Here is a 13,283-nt window from a genome sequence, read left to right as displayed (position 1 = left end):
CACAGCCCCGGGCCCCGGGCCTTGGCTTACCACAGGGCCTGGGACAAAACCCAGAACAGAGCCCCATTGACGGCGGCCACCATGGCTGAGTGGGAGGAGACCAGCCAGCCATTGGTGGGGTGGTGGGGGTGGCCAGGGGAGCCCGTATCATCCTGTTCCAAGTCAGGAGCACCCCGGGGCGGGGAGAAGGAGGTGGCATCCTGCCCCCGACGGTCTTGGCTGAGCTACAGCTCTGAAGCCCAGGCCATAACTGGGAGCAGCCCCTCCCTCCCACTGCGGGAGAGGGACACCCCCAGCCTGCAGGGCTCCTCCCTCTCTTCCTGGGGCGATGGGACAGGAGTGTCTGGTGCGCAGGAGCCAGCCCAGTCAGGAAAAGATAAAAAGCCCATCAGTGGCCCAGCAGCTCACTTTGCTCCCTCCCAGCTCTCGCAGCCTGCGCTCCAGCCCCTCTGCAGCCATGAGGTCCTCCGTGTCTCAGCAGACGTATTCCACCAAAGGGGGCTTCAGCTCCAACTCTGCCAGTGGAGGGGGCGGGTCCCGGGCCCACACTAGCTTCAGCTCGGTGACCGTGTCCCAGAGCAGTGGCAGCAGCGGGGGGGCCCCTTGTGGCCCCAGCGCAGGCGGCTTGGGCAGCCGGAGCCTCTATAACTTGGGAGGCAGCAAGAGCATCTCTGTCAGTGTGGCTGGAGGGGCCTCGTCCGGGCGGAACCTGGGGGGCTTTGGTCTTGGCAGGGGGGCCTACGTGGGTCTGGGGGCTGGCAGGCAGATGTTCGGGCTGGCCTGTCCTCCTGGTGGCATCCAGCAGGTCACGGTCAACCAGAGCCTGCTGACTCCCCTCAACGTAGAGATTGACCCGGAGATCCGGCAGGTGCGCACGCAGGAGCGGGAGCAGATCAAGACCCTCAACGACAAGTTCGCCTCCTTCATCGACAAGGTGGGCCGGGGTGGGAGGAGGCAGGGAGGAGCCATGCAGTACCCGCTGGGCCCCCAAGAGAGGGCAGGTTGGGCTGGGCTGTCACAGCCCATGTGCCCTGGGGTGGGCATTGATGGAATGACTTTGGGAGCACTTCTGGCCTGAGCCTGGGATGCCTGGACCTGCACAGCTGGACCGTCTTTATTGTCATTGATGGTGCATCTCAAGTCCGCTCACGAGGCCCGTTGGCCTAGCCCCGCCTGACCATGTTGCAGCCTTTCGTACCATCATCACTAATGGGGTTACACAGGAGCCTTATCTCGCAACGAAAGAGTGGACTGTCTTCATTGCTACTCTTTGTGGCGTGACACTTACTGACTCTTTTCGTTTTATCGCTGGGGACTCTGGCTCAAGGGTCATGTCCCCAAGGAGCCGCATTTGTTCCCTGGTCTCTTAGTTTTGGAGGAGGTCTAAAGATGAAAATGTGAACAGGACACCCTTGGGGGTGGGGGTGGGGGTTCTAGGGGAGGCCTCCTTCTCATTCCTCCAATTCTTCCTCCCTGTTCCAGCCAAGAAGCTCAGCTTGGGGTGGACAGGGAGGGCGGTGGTCACCAGGTCACCATGCCTATGCTTTGCCATTTGTTCTGTCCCAGATTGACTTCTTCTCTGGCCCCCAGACCAACCAGGGCAGCTCTTGGCCTGATCTCTGACATCTTCAGGTCCAGTTTGTTGCACTGTCTGCCTCTATCCTCAGCCCCCTGACAGTGGGGGTGACGGAGATGAGGAAAATCCTGGTGGATGATCAACCTTGCGCCGTCATTTGTGTGTTCCCAAAGGACATTCATGTCGCCTTTCTGATCTAATACCCCCAGGGCCCCAGGAAAAATCAGTGGAGGTGATAGGGTGCTTACAGTGAAGGAAGTTGAGGTCTGGAGACGTTGAGTGATTTACCCAAGCACTTGGAGGCAGAGGTGGGCCTGGGACTCAGGTGGCGTGAAGCGGTCTTGTTGGCTGCTTGTGGCAGGTGCAGATGTTGCCTGGTGCCTGGGACCAGGTGTGTGCTGGGCTGCTGTGCCAGGTGGGAGGCTGGATGGCAGAGGGTGAAGCAAGCTGTTCCACCCACTTTGTCACCTTCTCCCCTAGTGACTTCTGCTTCTGCTGTGGGACTGTCCCAGAGGTCAGACAAGCAAAACCCCCTCTCAGGCTCTCAGAATCACGGCCTGGGAGCTGGAGGCCTGACACGTTGTCCATGTCTGGTTTCTTGGAAACCTGGCTGGGTGGAGAACCTCTCTGGGGACCTATTAAACTCACGCCCTGAACCCCCTTCTGAGTCTGGAGGTAGGGCTGGATATTTTAAAACTTAAAAGTCAATTTTACAGAAAAGTTGCAATAATAGTACAACATATGCCTATACATCCTTTCGTCCAGATTCACCAATTTTTAGCATTTTTGTCACGTTTTCTTTTTTTCTATCTCTCCATATGTATATTTGTATATCTCTATATGTACATATATATACACACACATATACTATATATGTATTTGCATTTTTAAAAGTTGATTTCGGTACAGAAACATTGACCCAATCTGCTTTACCCAGGACAAGTGGGAAAGGGAGACCCAGGAAGAGGTGACTTGAGAGTCACCAACCAGTAAATGACTGAGCTGGGTCTTTTAGGCTTATTAACTCTTTAGAGTCCTTGCCATTGGATTAGACTGTCATTTCTGGCAGAGATTGTTTCCTCAGGAGCTCCTCTCTACAGCAAGGTGCGGCCCCTGTGTTGTCCTGTGATATCCTGGTTGGTGACAATGGGCCTGGTCCTTGGTCCCTCCTGGGGCTAGGGGATGACACCACCCACACTTCCTGCTCTGGCTCAGGTGCGGTTCCTGGAGCAGCAGAATAAGGTGCTGGAGACCAAGTGGGTGCTGCTGCAGGAGCAGGGCCAGAAGTCGGGTGTCACTAGGAAAAATCTGGAGCCCCTCTTCGAGAACTACATCAGCAACCTGCGCATGCAGCTGGACAGCCTCCAGAGTGAGCGGGGGAGGCTGGACTCTGAACTGAGGAACATGCAGGACCTCGTTGAGGACTTCAAGAACAAGTGAGGAGGGCTGGAGAGGATGGGAGCATGAGGGGGATGGGGAGGGGGCAGCGTGGGTCATCTCCCCAAAGAGGGCCACCCCACTTCTGGGTCCAGCTGGGGGAAGGCCCAGACGGAGCTGCTTCCCTCCGGGGCTCAGCCCAGGACCCATGGAATCCTGGAGGATTGTCACACAGCAATGGTGTTGCAATGTAAAATACTATTATAAGGTAGGGAGATGAGTGTAACGAATCTTTATATTCTCATTGCCCAGCTTTTTTTGTCTTTTATTTTTTGCCTTTTCTAGAGCTGCTCCCGCAGCATATGGAGATTCCCAGGCTAGAGGCCGAATCAGAGCTATAGCTGCCAGCCTACGCCAGAGCCACAGCAACGCGGGATCCAAGCCATGTCTGCAACCTACACTACAGCTCACGGCAATGCTGGATCCTTAACCTGCTGAGCAAGGCCAGGGATTGAACCTGCGACCTCATGGTTCCTCGTCGGATTCGTTAACCACTGAGCCACAACGGAAACTCCCTCGTTGCCCAGCTTTAATAATTACCAACCAATCTTGTTTTTTTCTGTCCACTCTCTTTCCCTCTTTCCTTATTGTCTCAAAGCAAATCTCAGACTTTATGTCATTCCACTCACAAATATTTTGCTGGATATATGCATATAGTTCCTCTGTATAACTTAAAAGCACATAAACACAATGACATAAGAACACCTAAATCTTTAAAAAAAATTTTTTTTTTGGCTACCCTGCCGCATATGGAGTTCTAGGGCCAGGGATCATTTCCAAGGTGCAGTGGTGACCTAAGCCACAGTTGCAGCAATGTGGGTTCCTTAACCCACAGTGCTGGCCTGGAGATTGAACCTGCGTCCTGGCGCTCCCAAGACACTGTCGATTTTGTTGTGCCACAGCAGGAACTCTTAAAACAATAATCCTCAATAGCATCAACTATCCAATCAACAATTGAATTTCCAATTGCTCTACCAATGTCATACATTTTAAAAATACAGTTTAGGAGTTCCCATCGTGGTTCAGTGGTTAGCAAACCCGACTAGCATCCATGACGCAGGTTTGATCCCTGGCCTTGCTCAGTGGGTTAAGGATGCGGCATTGCCGTGAGCTGTGATGTAGGTCACAGACATGGCTCAGATCCCAGGTTGCTGTGGCTGTGGAGTGGGTCGGCAGCTACAGCTCTGATTGGATCCCTAGCCTGGGAATCTCCATATGCTGTGGGTGTGGCCCTAAAACACAAAGAGACCAAAAAAAAAAAATACAGTTAATTGAATCAAGATGCAAATAAGGTTCACATATTATGATCAGGTGATGTATATGAGTTTAAGGTTCAGACTTTCGTAACTTTTCTAAATGCTTGACACTGATAGTCTCTAAATCTTCAAGTCTCCGCAATGGCAGTTGGGGAAAGGTTAGCTCCTCTCAACAACATCCTGCTGTTGAAAGTGAAGGCAAAGGTTAAGCACTGTTGACACATCTTCACCTGTTCCTCTAAAGTCTCCTAAGGGCTGATCCAACAAGATGGCTGCTCTCACTTGTCATATTTTTGCACAAACATTGTACTCATTTCCTCAAAGGGGGCAGGAAGAATAATTACAGACTATACCCCAAGTTTCTTCTTTGGTTGGCTGCTTTGAAGAGTTGCTCCACAAAGGTGTTCTTGGCCATTGTGGGACCCATCAGGGTTCATTGTCTCGAATGGCAGAACTGGGCTCAGTCTTCCCTGTGTATCAGGTACGAGGATGAAATCAACAAGCGGAATGCCGCAGAGAATGAGTTCGTGGTGCTCAAAAAGGTGAGTGGGGTGGCAGGGAGCGGGGACAGGTGGTCCTTTGGCTGCCAGGGTTGGGCTGACCTGGAGAGAGTCGAGAGCCCTGGGGGCTGAGCCAACTGCCCCCCCCCAACCTCTGCTTGCTCTCAGGACGTGGATGCTGCGTTTATGGGCCGAATGGATCTGCATGGCAAAGTAGACGGGCTGACAGATGAGATCAACTTCCTGAGGCATCTCTATGAAGAGGTGAGATAGCCAACAGGCAGGGATCCTTTCATTCTCATATAGCTTGGGGGACTCTCCCTGGAAGTCTGACCAGAATTCACCGGTGTGGAGTTCCCGCTGTGGTGCAGTGGGTTAAGAACCTGACTGCAGTGGCTCGGGTTTCTGTGGAGGTGCGGGTTTGATCCCCGGCCTGGCACAGTGAGTTAAATGATCTGGTGCTGCCACAGCTGCAGTGTAGGTGGCAGCTGCATCTTGGATTCAGTCCCTGGCTCATGCCACAGGTGCAGCCATAAAAAAAAAAAATTCACCAGTGCAACTTCATTGATAGAGCATGGTCCCTGGGCCTTTAATCAATCCTATCTTCTGTGTATTACATGCTTAGGATGGGCCAGGCACTGGGCTAAGCTTTTTACATAACCCTCTTAACAACTCCATAATATAGGTACTGTTATGGTCTCCATTTTATAATCAGGGACACAGGCTCTAAGTAACTTGCCCTGGTCACACAGCTAGTTAGAGGAAGTGCTGGGATTAAAACCGGGTTCTTGGATGTCAAAGCCTGACTCTTACTACTGTGCTATGCTGTTGCCTCTCTTTGCCAAGGTTGTAATGGAGCACGAGATGGAGGAGCAGAGAAGGACAGAGAGAGGTCACTGAGAGTCCTTGTTAGAGCAGGAGACCAGGTGTGGGTAGTGGGTAGATCAGAGAATCTAGGAGGGGGTCCCAGGAAACAAGAAGGCTTTAAAGACTAGGATGAGAGGGTTGAACTTGACATGAGTTGATCATAGACTCTTAGACTCAATAGGGATCCCAAGGCCAAACTTTTGCTCGTATAAGAGCCCCTCTCTCTAACAGATTGACAGGGAGCAGGAAGCCTCTACTAGAACACTTCTGGTGGCAGGGAGCTCACAGTTTTTTAGGGCAGGCACTTCCATTGTTGCATAACTTTATTGGAAAGCTGACTTGAATCTTCTTCCCATGAATCCTGCTCTTGATTGGCTCTCATTCTGCCTTTTGGCCACACATAGCCAATTGTCTTCCATGTGACATATGGTTTTCTTTCTTTATTTCGTTCTTTCGTTCTTTCTTTTCCCCTTTTTAGGGCCGCATCTGCAGCATATGGAGGTTCCCAGGCTAGGGGTTGAATCAGAGCTACAGTTGCAGTCTTACACCATAGCCACAGCAACAAGGGATCTGAGCCCCGTCTCGAGACCTACACTGCAGCTTGAGGCAACGCTGGATCCTCAGCCGCTGAGAGAGGCCAGGGATCAAACCCACATCCTCATAGATTCTAGTCAGGTTTGTTACCGCTGACCATAATGGGAACTCCTGGGCAGGTGAGTTTTTGAAACCTAACCTAAAAGTTAAGGATTCCCTTTTTCATTGTAATTGTTTCATCCCATCAATTTAGGTCATTGTGGGTGCTTTGAAACTTGATTCTCCTATTCTTATATTGAAGATGTCCAACTGGATAAGTGGATATATTAGTGATGCCCAGCTTTGGGTTCTGTGCAGACCTGATAAAACTTCAGTTAATTATTTGATAACAGTGTAAATCATTTTTTTTTGTCTTTTTAGGGCTGCACCCATAGCATATGGAGGTTCCCAGGCTAGGGGTCGAATTGGAGCTGTAGCTGCTGGCCTACACCACAGCCACAGCAATGTGGGATCCAAGCCGCGCCAGCCACCTACACCACAGCTCATGGCAACGTTGGATCCTTAACCCACTGAGCGAGGCCAGGGATCGAACCCACGTCCTCATGGATGCTAGTAGGCTTCATTAACCACTGAACCATGATGGGAACTCCCACACCAGATTCTTTAACCCATTGTGCCAGGCCAGGATCTAACCTGCACCTCTGCAGAAACCTGTGTTGCTGCAATTGGATTCTTTACCCACTGGGCTCAGCAGGAACTCCAAGATCTCAGCATCTTTAAGTGCTTATTTAAATGAGAAAGCTGATAGCCCTGGAAACACAGGGAGGGTCTGTAAATGTCAGGGTATTCTAGAGGAAAACACTTGGGTTTTGAGTGCTCAGCAGACTGGTCCCAGTCTGGGTCCCCTGCTCAGTCAGTCTGGATGACCTTGGATCTAGTGACCTTGGATGTGTCACTTCCCTTCTCCAAGGCTCGTTCCTCTCCTGCCTATGTCAGGACTACTGTGAATGGGGTGCAGGCTGTTAACTGGCAGGGTAGTGGGGTTTGAGCCAGGTCCATGCTCGGCTCTCCAGGCCTTACTGTGGCCTCTGTCCAGAGGAGAGTTTCCCATTTTGTACAGAAGCTCCCTGTGGGCCAGCTGTGGCCCTGCCTGCCTCATAGGATGTTCTGTGGAGTGAAGGGACTAGTGAAAGTGCTGGCTCAGGGCCCGGCACAGCTGCGGTGCAGTAAGTACTCCTTCCCTTTTGCCATCTTTAATTTCTGGACGCCTTCAAATCCACACAAAGCAAGATGTCTACAAAACTGGTACCCTGGAGTTTCCACTGTGGCTCAGCGGTGATGAGGCTGACTAGCATCTGTGAGGATGCAGGTTTGATCTCTGGCCCCTCTCAGTGGGTTAAGGATCCAGCATTGCCACAAGCTACAGCGTAGGCTGCAGCCACAGCTTGGATCCCACGTTGCTGTGGCTGTGGTATAGGCCGGCAGCTGCAGTTCCCATTCGATCTCCAGCCTGGGAAATTCCATATGCTGCGGGAGCGGCCCTTAAGAAAACCCCCCCAAAACTGGAACCCCATTTCCAGCGGGAGAGACTGAGGCCTTTCCTGGCAGTTGTAGCTTCCTTCTGGGGTGGAGCCTGGGGAAGAGCACAGGCCTCCTGATGCCTCCTGGGGACCCTGGTCCTTCATCCTTCTGTCGCCTTTCAGGGGTCTGGGGCAGGGACACTGGTGACAGCTCTTTCTGCTTCTGCAGGAGTTGAGCCAAATGCAGACGCATGTGTCTGACACCAATGTCATCCTCTCCATGGACAACAACCGCAACCTTGACCTGGACAGCATCATCGCTGAGGTTAAGGCCCAGTATGAGCAGATTGCCCAGAGAAGCAGGGCTGAGGCTGAGGCCTGGTACCAGAGCAAGGTGAGAAGGTGGCTGGCTCAGGGATGTGAGCTGGGGCTGGATGTGGACCTTCCTTGCATCGTGAGAGGCCTGGGCCTCCAGGCTCCCTGGAGGCCCAGGGCCAGACGTATCCAGCCGGCATAGGGACCTCCAGCTGTGAGCGTGGGCTGGGACCAGTGGTTACCCATGTGGGCCTGGAACCATCTGACAGCTCGCTGCCATTTCTTTGGCCTCCAGTATGAGGAGCTGCAGGTGACAGCTGGAAAGCATGGGGACAACCTGCGGGACACCAAGAATGAGATCTCTGAGCTCACCCGCACTGTCCAGAGGCTGCAGGGGGAGGTGGATGCAGCCAAGAAGCAGGTGAGCCTCTGGTTGGGGGGCCTGAGGGTCAGGCCTCCGTCTTGGCAGAGGAGTGCTGAGGGGTGAGGCCTGTTCTTCTCGTGGACAGAACGCTCTCAAATGCTGGACCATCAAGATCACCACACTCATCTTATAGGAGAGGAAACTGAGGCCCAGAGAGGGGAGGGGCCTTGCCCAAGGTCACACAGCATATCAATAGTAAAACAGGTGGGGTGACCACCTCCAAGAAGTCGATCTCTTCTCCAAGAGGTCAGAGTAGGAGGCTGAGGGTTCAAGGGTTCAGGTCACTGTTCTTTGTCTAGAGCATGCTAACAAGCGTGGATATGGGAGTTCCCTTTTTTCTTCTTCTTTGTTTTAGAGCCACATGTGTGGCATATGGAAATTCCTAGGCTAAGGGTTGAATTGGAGCTGCAGCTGCCACCCTACACCACAGCCACGGCAACACCAGATCAGAGCCACATCCGAGCGCTACACCACAGCTTGTGAAAACCCCGGATCCTTAACCCACTGAGCGAGGCCAGGGATTGAACCCACATCCTCATATACGCTATACAGGATTCTTAACCCACTGAACCACACTGGGAACTCCATGAGATTTCCTGGTGTGGCTCAGGGGTGACAAACCTGACTAATATCCTTGAGGATTTGGGTTCGATTCCTGGCCTTGCTCAGTGGGTTAAGGATCCAGCGTTGCTGTGAACTGTGGTGTAGGTTGCAGATGTGGCTTTGATCTGGCGTAGACTGGCAGCCACAGCTCTGATTGGACCCCTAGACTGGGAACTCCCATATGCTGTGGGTGTGGCTCTGAAAAAAAAAAAAAAAAAAAAAGACATGGATTCCTCTCCAGATCAGAGTGAGGAATTTGGTTAATGGGGAGATTGTAGTATCTATTTTATCTCTTTGGGGGTCACTGGGCTGAGCTGCAGCAGGAGGGACTAAGATGAGACATCAGTAAGAACTTTTCCAGTGGTGCTATATGATCTTGTTTGTGAAGTATCACCTCCTCCCCCAAGATGAATGTTTCTCTTTTCCTTCTTTCTCAATTGTTTGGGGCATTGTGTGGGGAGATGGGGATGGGAATGCCTGGCTTAAGGGTAGAGAGACGGAGGCAATGACCTTGGAGGGTGTTCCCAACACCTCTCACGCCCTGGGCAGTGCCAGCACCTGCAGTCTGCCATCGAGGAAGCGGAGCAGCGCGGGGACCTGGCATTAAAGGATGCTCAGAAGAAGCTTGGGGACCTGGACATGGCCCTGCACCAGGCCAAGGAGGACCTGGCCCGGCTGCTGCGTGACTACCAGGCCCTCATGAACGTCAAGCTGGCCCTGGACGTGGAGATCGCCACCTACCGAAAGCTGCTGGAGAGTGAGGAGAGCAGGTAGGCGCCTCTCCTGCCCTAATTCAGTGGTCTCTCCACCCTGCCTGTGGGAGACTCCATGTAGCTGGCTCTGGTGTAGCAGCAGGGAGATAAGGAAGGAGTCGGGGAGCTGGATTCCTAACTCATCACCGGAGGGAGGCTCTCCCACTTGTGTTCACTGTCCCTGCTGCATGTCTCCTTGGTTGGCACAACCATCGGTAATCCTGATGGTGTCTGGCTGACCAACAGGATCAAGGCTTTCTCTTCCAATACCAGATTCCATCACTAGCAGAAGCTTTGAAGAAAAACCTCATGGTCTCTGTGCTTGGGGAAGGCATGAGGTGTAGCGATAGTCATGTTAGCTAGAAACCAGGCAGCTGTTGTGGTTTGGCTTTGTTTCCCATCCTATTGGAGCTGGGATGCTGTCTCTGGCCCATGTGTGGAGTTGGGGGGTGGGCAGGGAGTGGATGGGGCTGCCTGTCTGCTGCAGCTCTGCTTTCTTTGCTGCACTGGCTTTAGGACCTGGTGGAAGGGCTCCTGGCTGGTAGAAGGGTTCCTGGCCCAGGGCGGCCACATGCCAAACTTCTCATGTCTCCTGGTCTTGTCATGTGGACCCTGGCATCCGAGAGTCTCAAGGCCCATTGAGTTGATCTACTGTAAAGGCAAAGTGAGGGAGGGAGAGGGTTTTCGGTTGAGCTCCTGGGACCAATGACACTTCTCTTGGGCTTTCTGGTTCTTCAGGATGTCTGGAGAATGTCCCAGTGCTGTGAGCATCTGTGAGTATTTTGTCATCCTGGGCCCAGCCCCAGTCCTCTACTCAGTCCACTCAATCTGTCTTTGGCCAAAAGCACGCATTCCCTCCACTTGATCCACGGAGATGGATTCCAAGAGAATGAATTCCCTGCCCTTGGTTTCCCAGGGACCCACTGTCTGACTTTGTTCCCATTCCTCACTGATTTCTAGAAGCCCCTGGCCCTCTCCCAGCATGGCTGCCCAGCCTCACTCAGACCCTTTGCCTTACAGCGGTGACAGGCAACTCCACCACTGTGTACGGAGGCGGTGCAGCAGGCTTTGGAGGTGGCATCTCCCTGGGTGGGAGTGGGGGGGCAAGCAAAGGTGGATTTAGCACCAATGTGGGCTACAGCACTGTCAAGGGAGGGCCTGTTTCTGGGAGCACCTCCATTCTTCGGAAGACCACCACGGTGAAGACATCCAGCCGGAGGTATTAGCTGCTGTCTTGCAAGCCAGGGCCCCTGCATTCTTCTCACTACTCCCTCATCCCACCTCTGCTGCCCTCCCCACACACCTCCTTAGGAGGAGGAATAGCCCCAGGACCCCAGACCCAGGGTATTTGTGTGTGATCTGCATATTCAGAAGGGCTCAAATCTATCCATGTTTTCTCCTTGGTTCTGCAATGGGATGGGAAGGGAGGTTAAGGCCACCAGCTCGAGTGATCTGTGTGGGTGATTTGGGGTGATTTTTTTGACTGCTGAGAAGAGGCTGGATTTCCTAGGCCATCCTGGCTTTTCTCACCTTTTCTGCTCCTCATCTCTGAACTCAGTTCAGGTTGAGGGAGGATGGAGGGAAGTCAGAAGGTCCCCAAAAGCCCTTCAACTTTCCCAGTCTCCATCTAGACCCACCCCCTCCCTGAATCTACCTGTACCTCCCTCCCCTGTCTGTGCCTGTGATGTGTCTCAATAAAAGGCAACTGCACTATCAATCTGTGGCTCCAATCTGTCCCACTCAGGGAACTGAAACTCTCAACTGATTGACTCCCTGATGGTTAAGGCAGCAGCAGTCGGGCTCACATGCTTCAGTTGTGCTCAAAACACATTAGCTCAATACCATCACTATGTGCCTTGGCTATTACTCTCCCCCTTTCGGAGTTCATAGGCGAAGGCTGGAAGGAATATGTAAGCTGCTCATGGCAGGACCCAGCTACTGAGCAGCTGCCTATTACCCAGCCCATCCCCAGATGTTATTGAGCCTTCTGTCAACTCTGTAAGGAAGGCAGCATGAGTGTTCAGCAGAGAATCTTGAGCTTCAAAAGTGGGTAGACCTGAGTTTAAATCCCATCTCTGCTCCTTACTAGTTGTGTGTGAGTAGTAAGGCAAATTACCTAACTGTTCTTAAGTCTCAGTTTCCTCCACTGTAAAAGCAGGGTGTGATGAGAGCATGTATAAAGCATATGGCTCAAGAGGGCCTTAACAGGAATTGTTTCCCTTCCCCCTATATTTTGGTTTCCTAGGTCATCATCTTGGAGTCAGATGATTTCTCTCTCAGCCCTCACATCCAGTTATCAACAAGAATCCACATTTTCCTACAATAACTGAATATTTATTTCTTTAAGGGCACATGGAACATTTTGTCTTATGTTAGACCACAAAACAAACATTGGCAAAAGATCACAAGCTTTTCCTCCAAAATCAAGAATAAGACAAGGATATCCACTCTCACAACTCCTATTCAACTAGTACTGGAAGTCCTAGCCAGAGTAATCAGGTGATATAAATAAATAAAAGGCATTAGAATTAGAAAGGAAGAAATAAAACTGTCTCTATTTACATATGCCATTTTTTTTCTTCTTTTTTTGCCATGCCTGCAGCATGGACAAGTTTGTGGGCCGGAGATTGAATCTTTGCCACAGCAGTGACTCAAACCACAGCGGTGAAAATGCAAGCAGTGACCCTTAAACCCACTCCACCATAAGGGAACCCCAGATGACATGATTTTATATATAGAAAATCCTAAAGACTTCACCAAAAAACTGTTAGATCTAATCAATTAATTCAGTAAAGTGAAAGCATACAAAAATACATAGTTTTTTATACATTAAAAACAAAAGAAATGGAGTTCCCGTCGTGGTGCAGTGGTTAGCGAATCCGACTAGGAACCGTGAGGTTGCAGGTTCGGTCCCTGCCCTTGCTCAGTGGGTTAACAATCCGGCGTTGCCGTGAGCTGTGGTGTAGATTGCAGACGCGGCTCGGATCCCGCATTGCTGTGGCTCTGGCCTAGGCTGGTGGCTACAGCTCCGATTAGACCCCTAGCCTGGGAACCTCCATATGCCGCGGGAGCGGCCCAAGAAATAGCAAAAAGAAATAAAGAAAACATCCCATTTACAATAGCATCAAAACAATAAAATGCTTAATAAATTTAACCAAGGAGATGAAAGATCTCATTGAAAACTATAACACATTCATGAAAGAAATTGAAGAAGACACAAATAAATGGAAAGACAACTTGTGCTCATGATGGACTGGAAGAATTAGTATTGTTAAAATATCCATACTCTTCCAAACTATTTATAGATTCAGTGCAATACCTATCAAGATTCCAAGGACATTATTTACAGAAGTAGAAAAAACACTCTAAAAACTCATGTGTAACCACAAAAGAACACAAACAGCCAGAGAAATCCTTAGAAAGAAGAGCAAATCAGGAGGCACTACAATTCCTGATTTCAAACTATATTGCAAAGCTCTGGGAATCAAAACAGTATGGT

General features: G+C 51.2%; 1 protein-coding gene across 1 annotated transcript; it reads left to right on the top strand.

Annotated features, from left to right (window-relative positions):
- The first annotated feature begins 406 nt into the window (after window positions 1-406).
- On the top strand, window positions 407-11,501 carry KRT79 (keratin 79). The gene is made up of 9 exons (XM_001927205.4): window positions 407-934; window positions 2,792-3,012; window positions 4,751-4,811; window positions 4,938-5,033; window positions 7,920-8,084; window positions 8,301-8,426; window positions 9,582-9,802; window positions 10,523-10,557; window positions 10,805-11,501. Exons 1-9 carry the CDS (start codon window positions 458-460, stop codon window positions 11,008-11,010), a joined length of 1,608 nt encoding a protein of 535 aa, XP_001927240.2. The 5' UTR covers window positions 407-457; the 3' UTR covers window positions 11,011-11,501.
- The last annotated feature ends 1,782 nt before the right edge of the window (window positions 11,502-13,283 follow it).

The sequence above is a fragment of the Sus scrofa genome, chromosome 5 (genome assembly GCF_054392235.1).
Source record: "Sus scrofa isolate SSC_HxYL_T2T_F1_AM1 chromosome 5, Sscrofa_HxYL_maternal_Yorkshire_Landrace_v2.0, whole genome shotgun sequence".
In the NCBI taxonomy this organism is placed as follows: domain Eukaryota; kingdom Metazoa; phylum Chordata; class Mammalia; order Artiodactyla; family Suidae; genus Sus; species Sus scrofa.
This window is presented reverse-complemented; position numbering and strand designations above follow the sequence as displayed.

Bases quoted from the DNA above. Each gene is read 5' to 3' on its own strand.
- KRT79 (XM_001927205.4), top strand. From the start codon at position 458: ATGAGGTCCTCCGTGTCTCAGCAGACGTATTCCACCAAAGGGGGCTTC. The intron at 4,812-4,937 runs GTGAGTGGGGTG...GCTTGCTCTCAG, and splicing joins AGTTCGTGGTGCTCAAAAAG to GACGTGGATGCTGCGTTTAT. The intron at 10,558-10,804 runs GTGAGTATTTTG...TTTGCCTTACAG, and splicing joins TCCCAGTGCTGTGAGCATCT to CGGTGACAGGCAACTCCACC.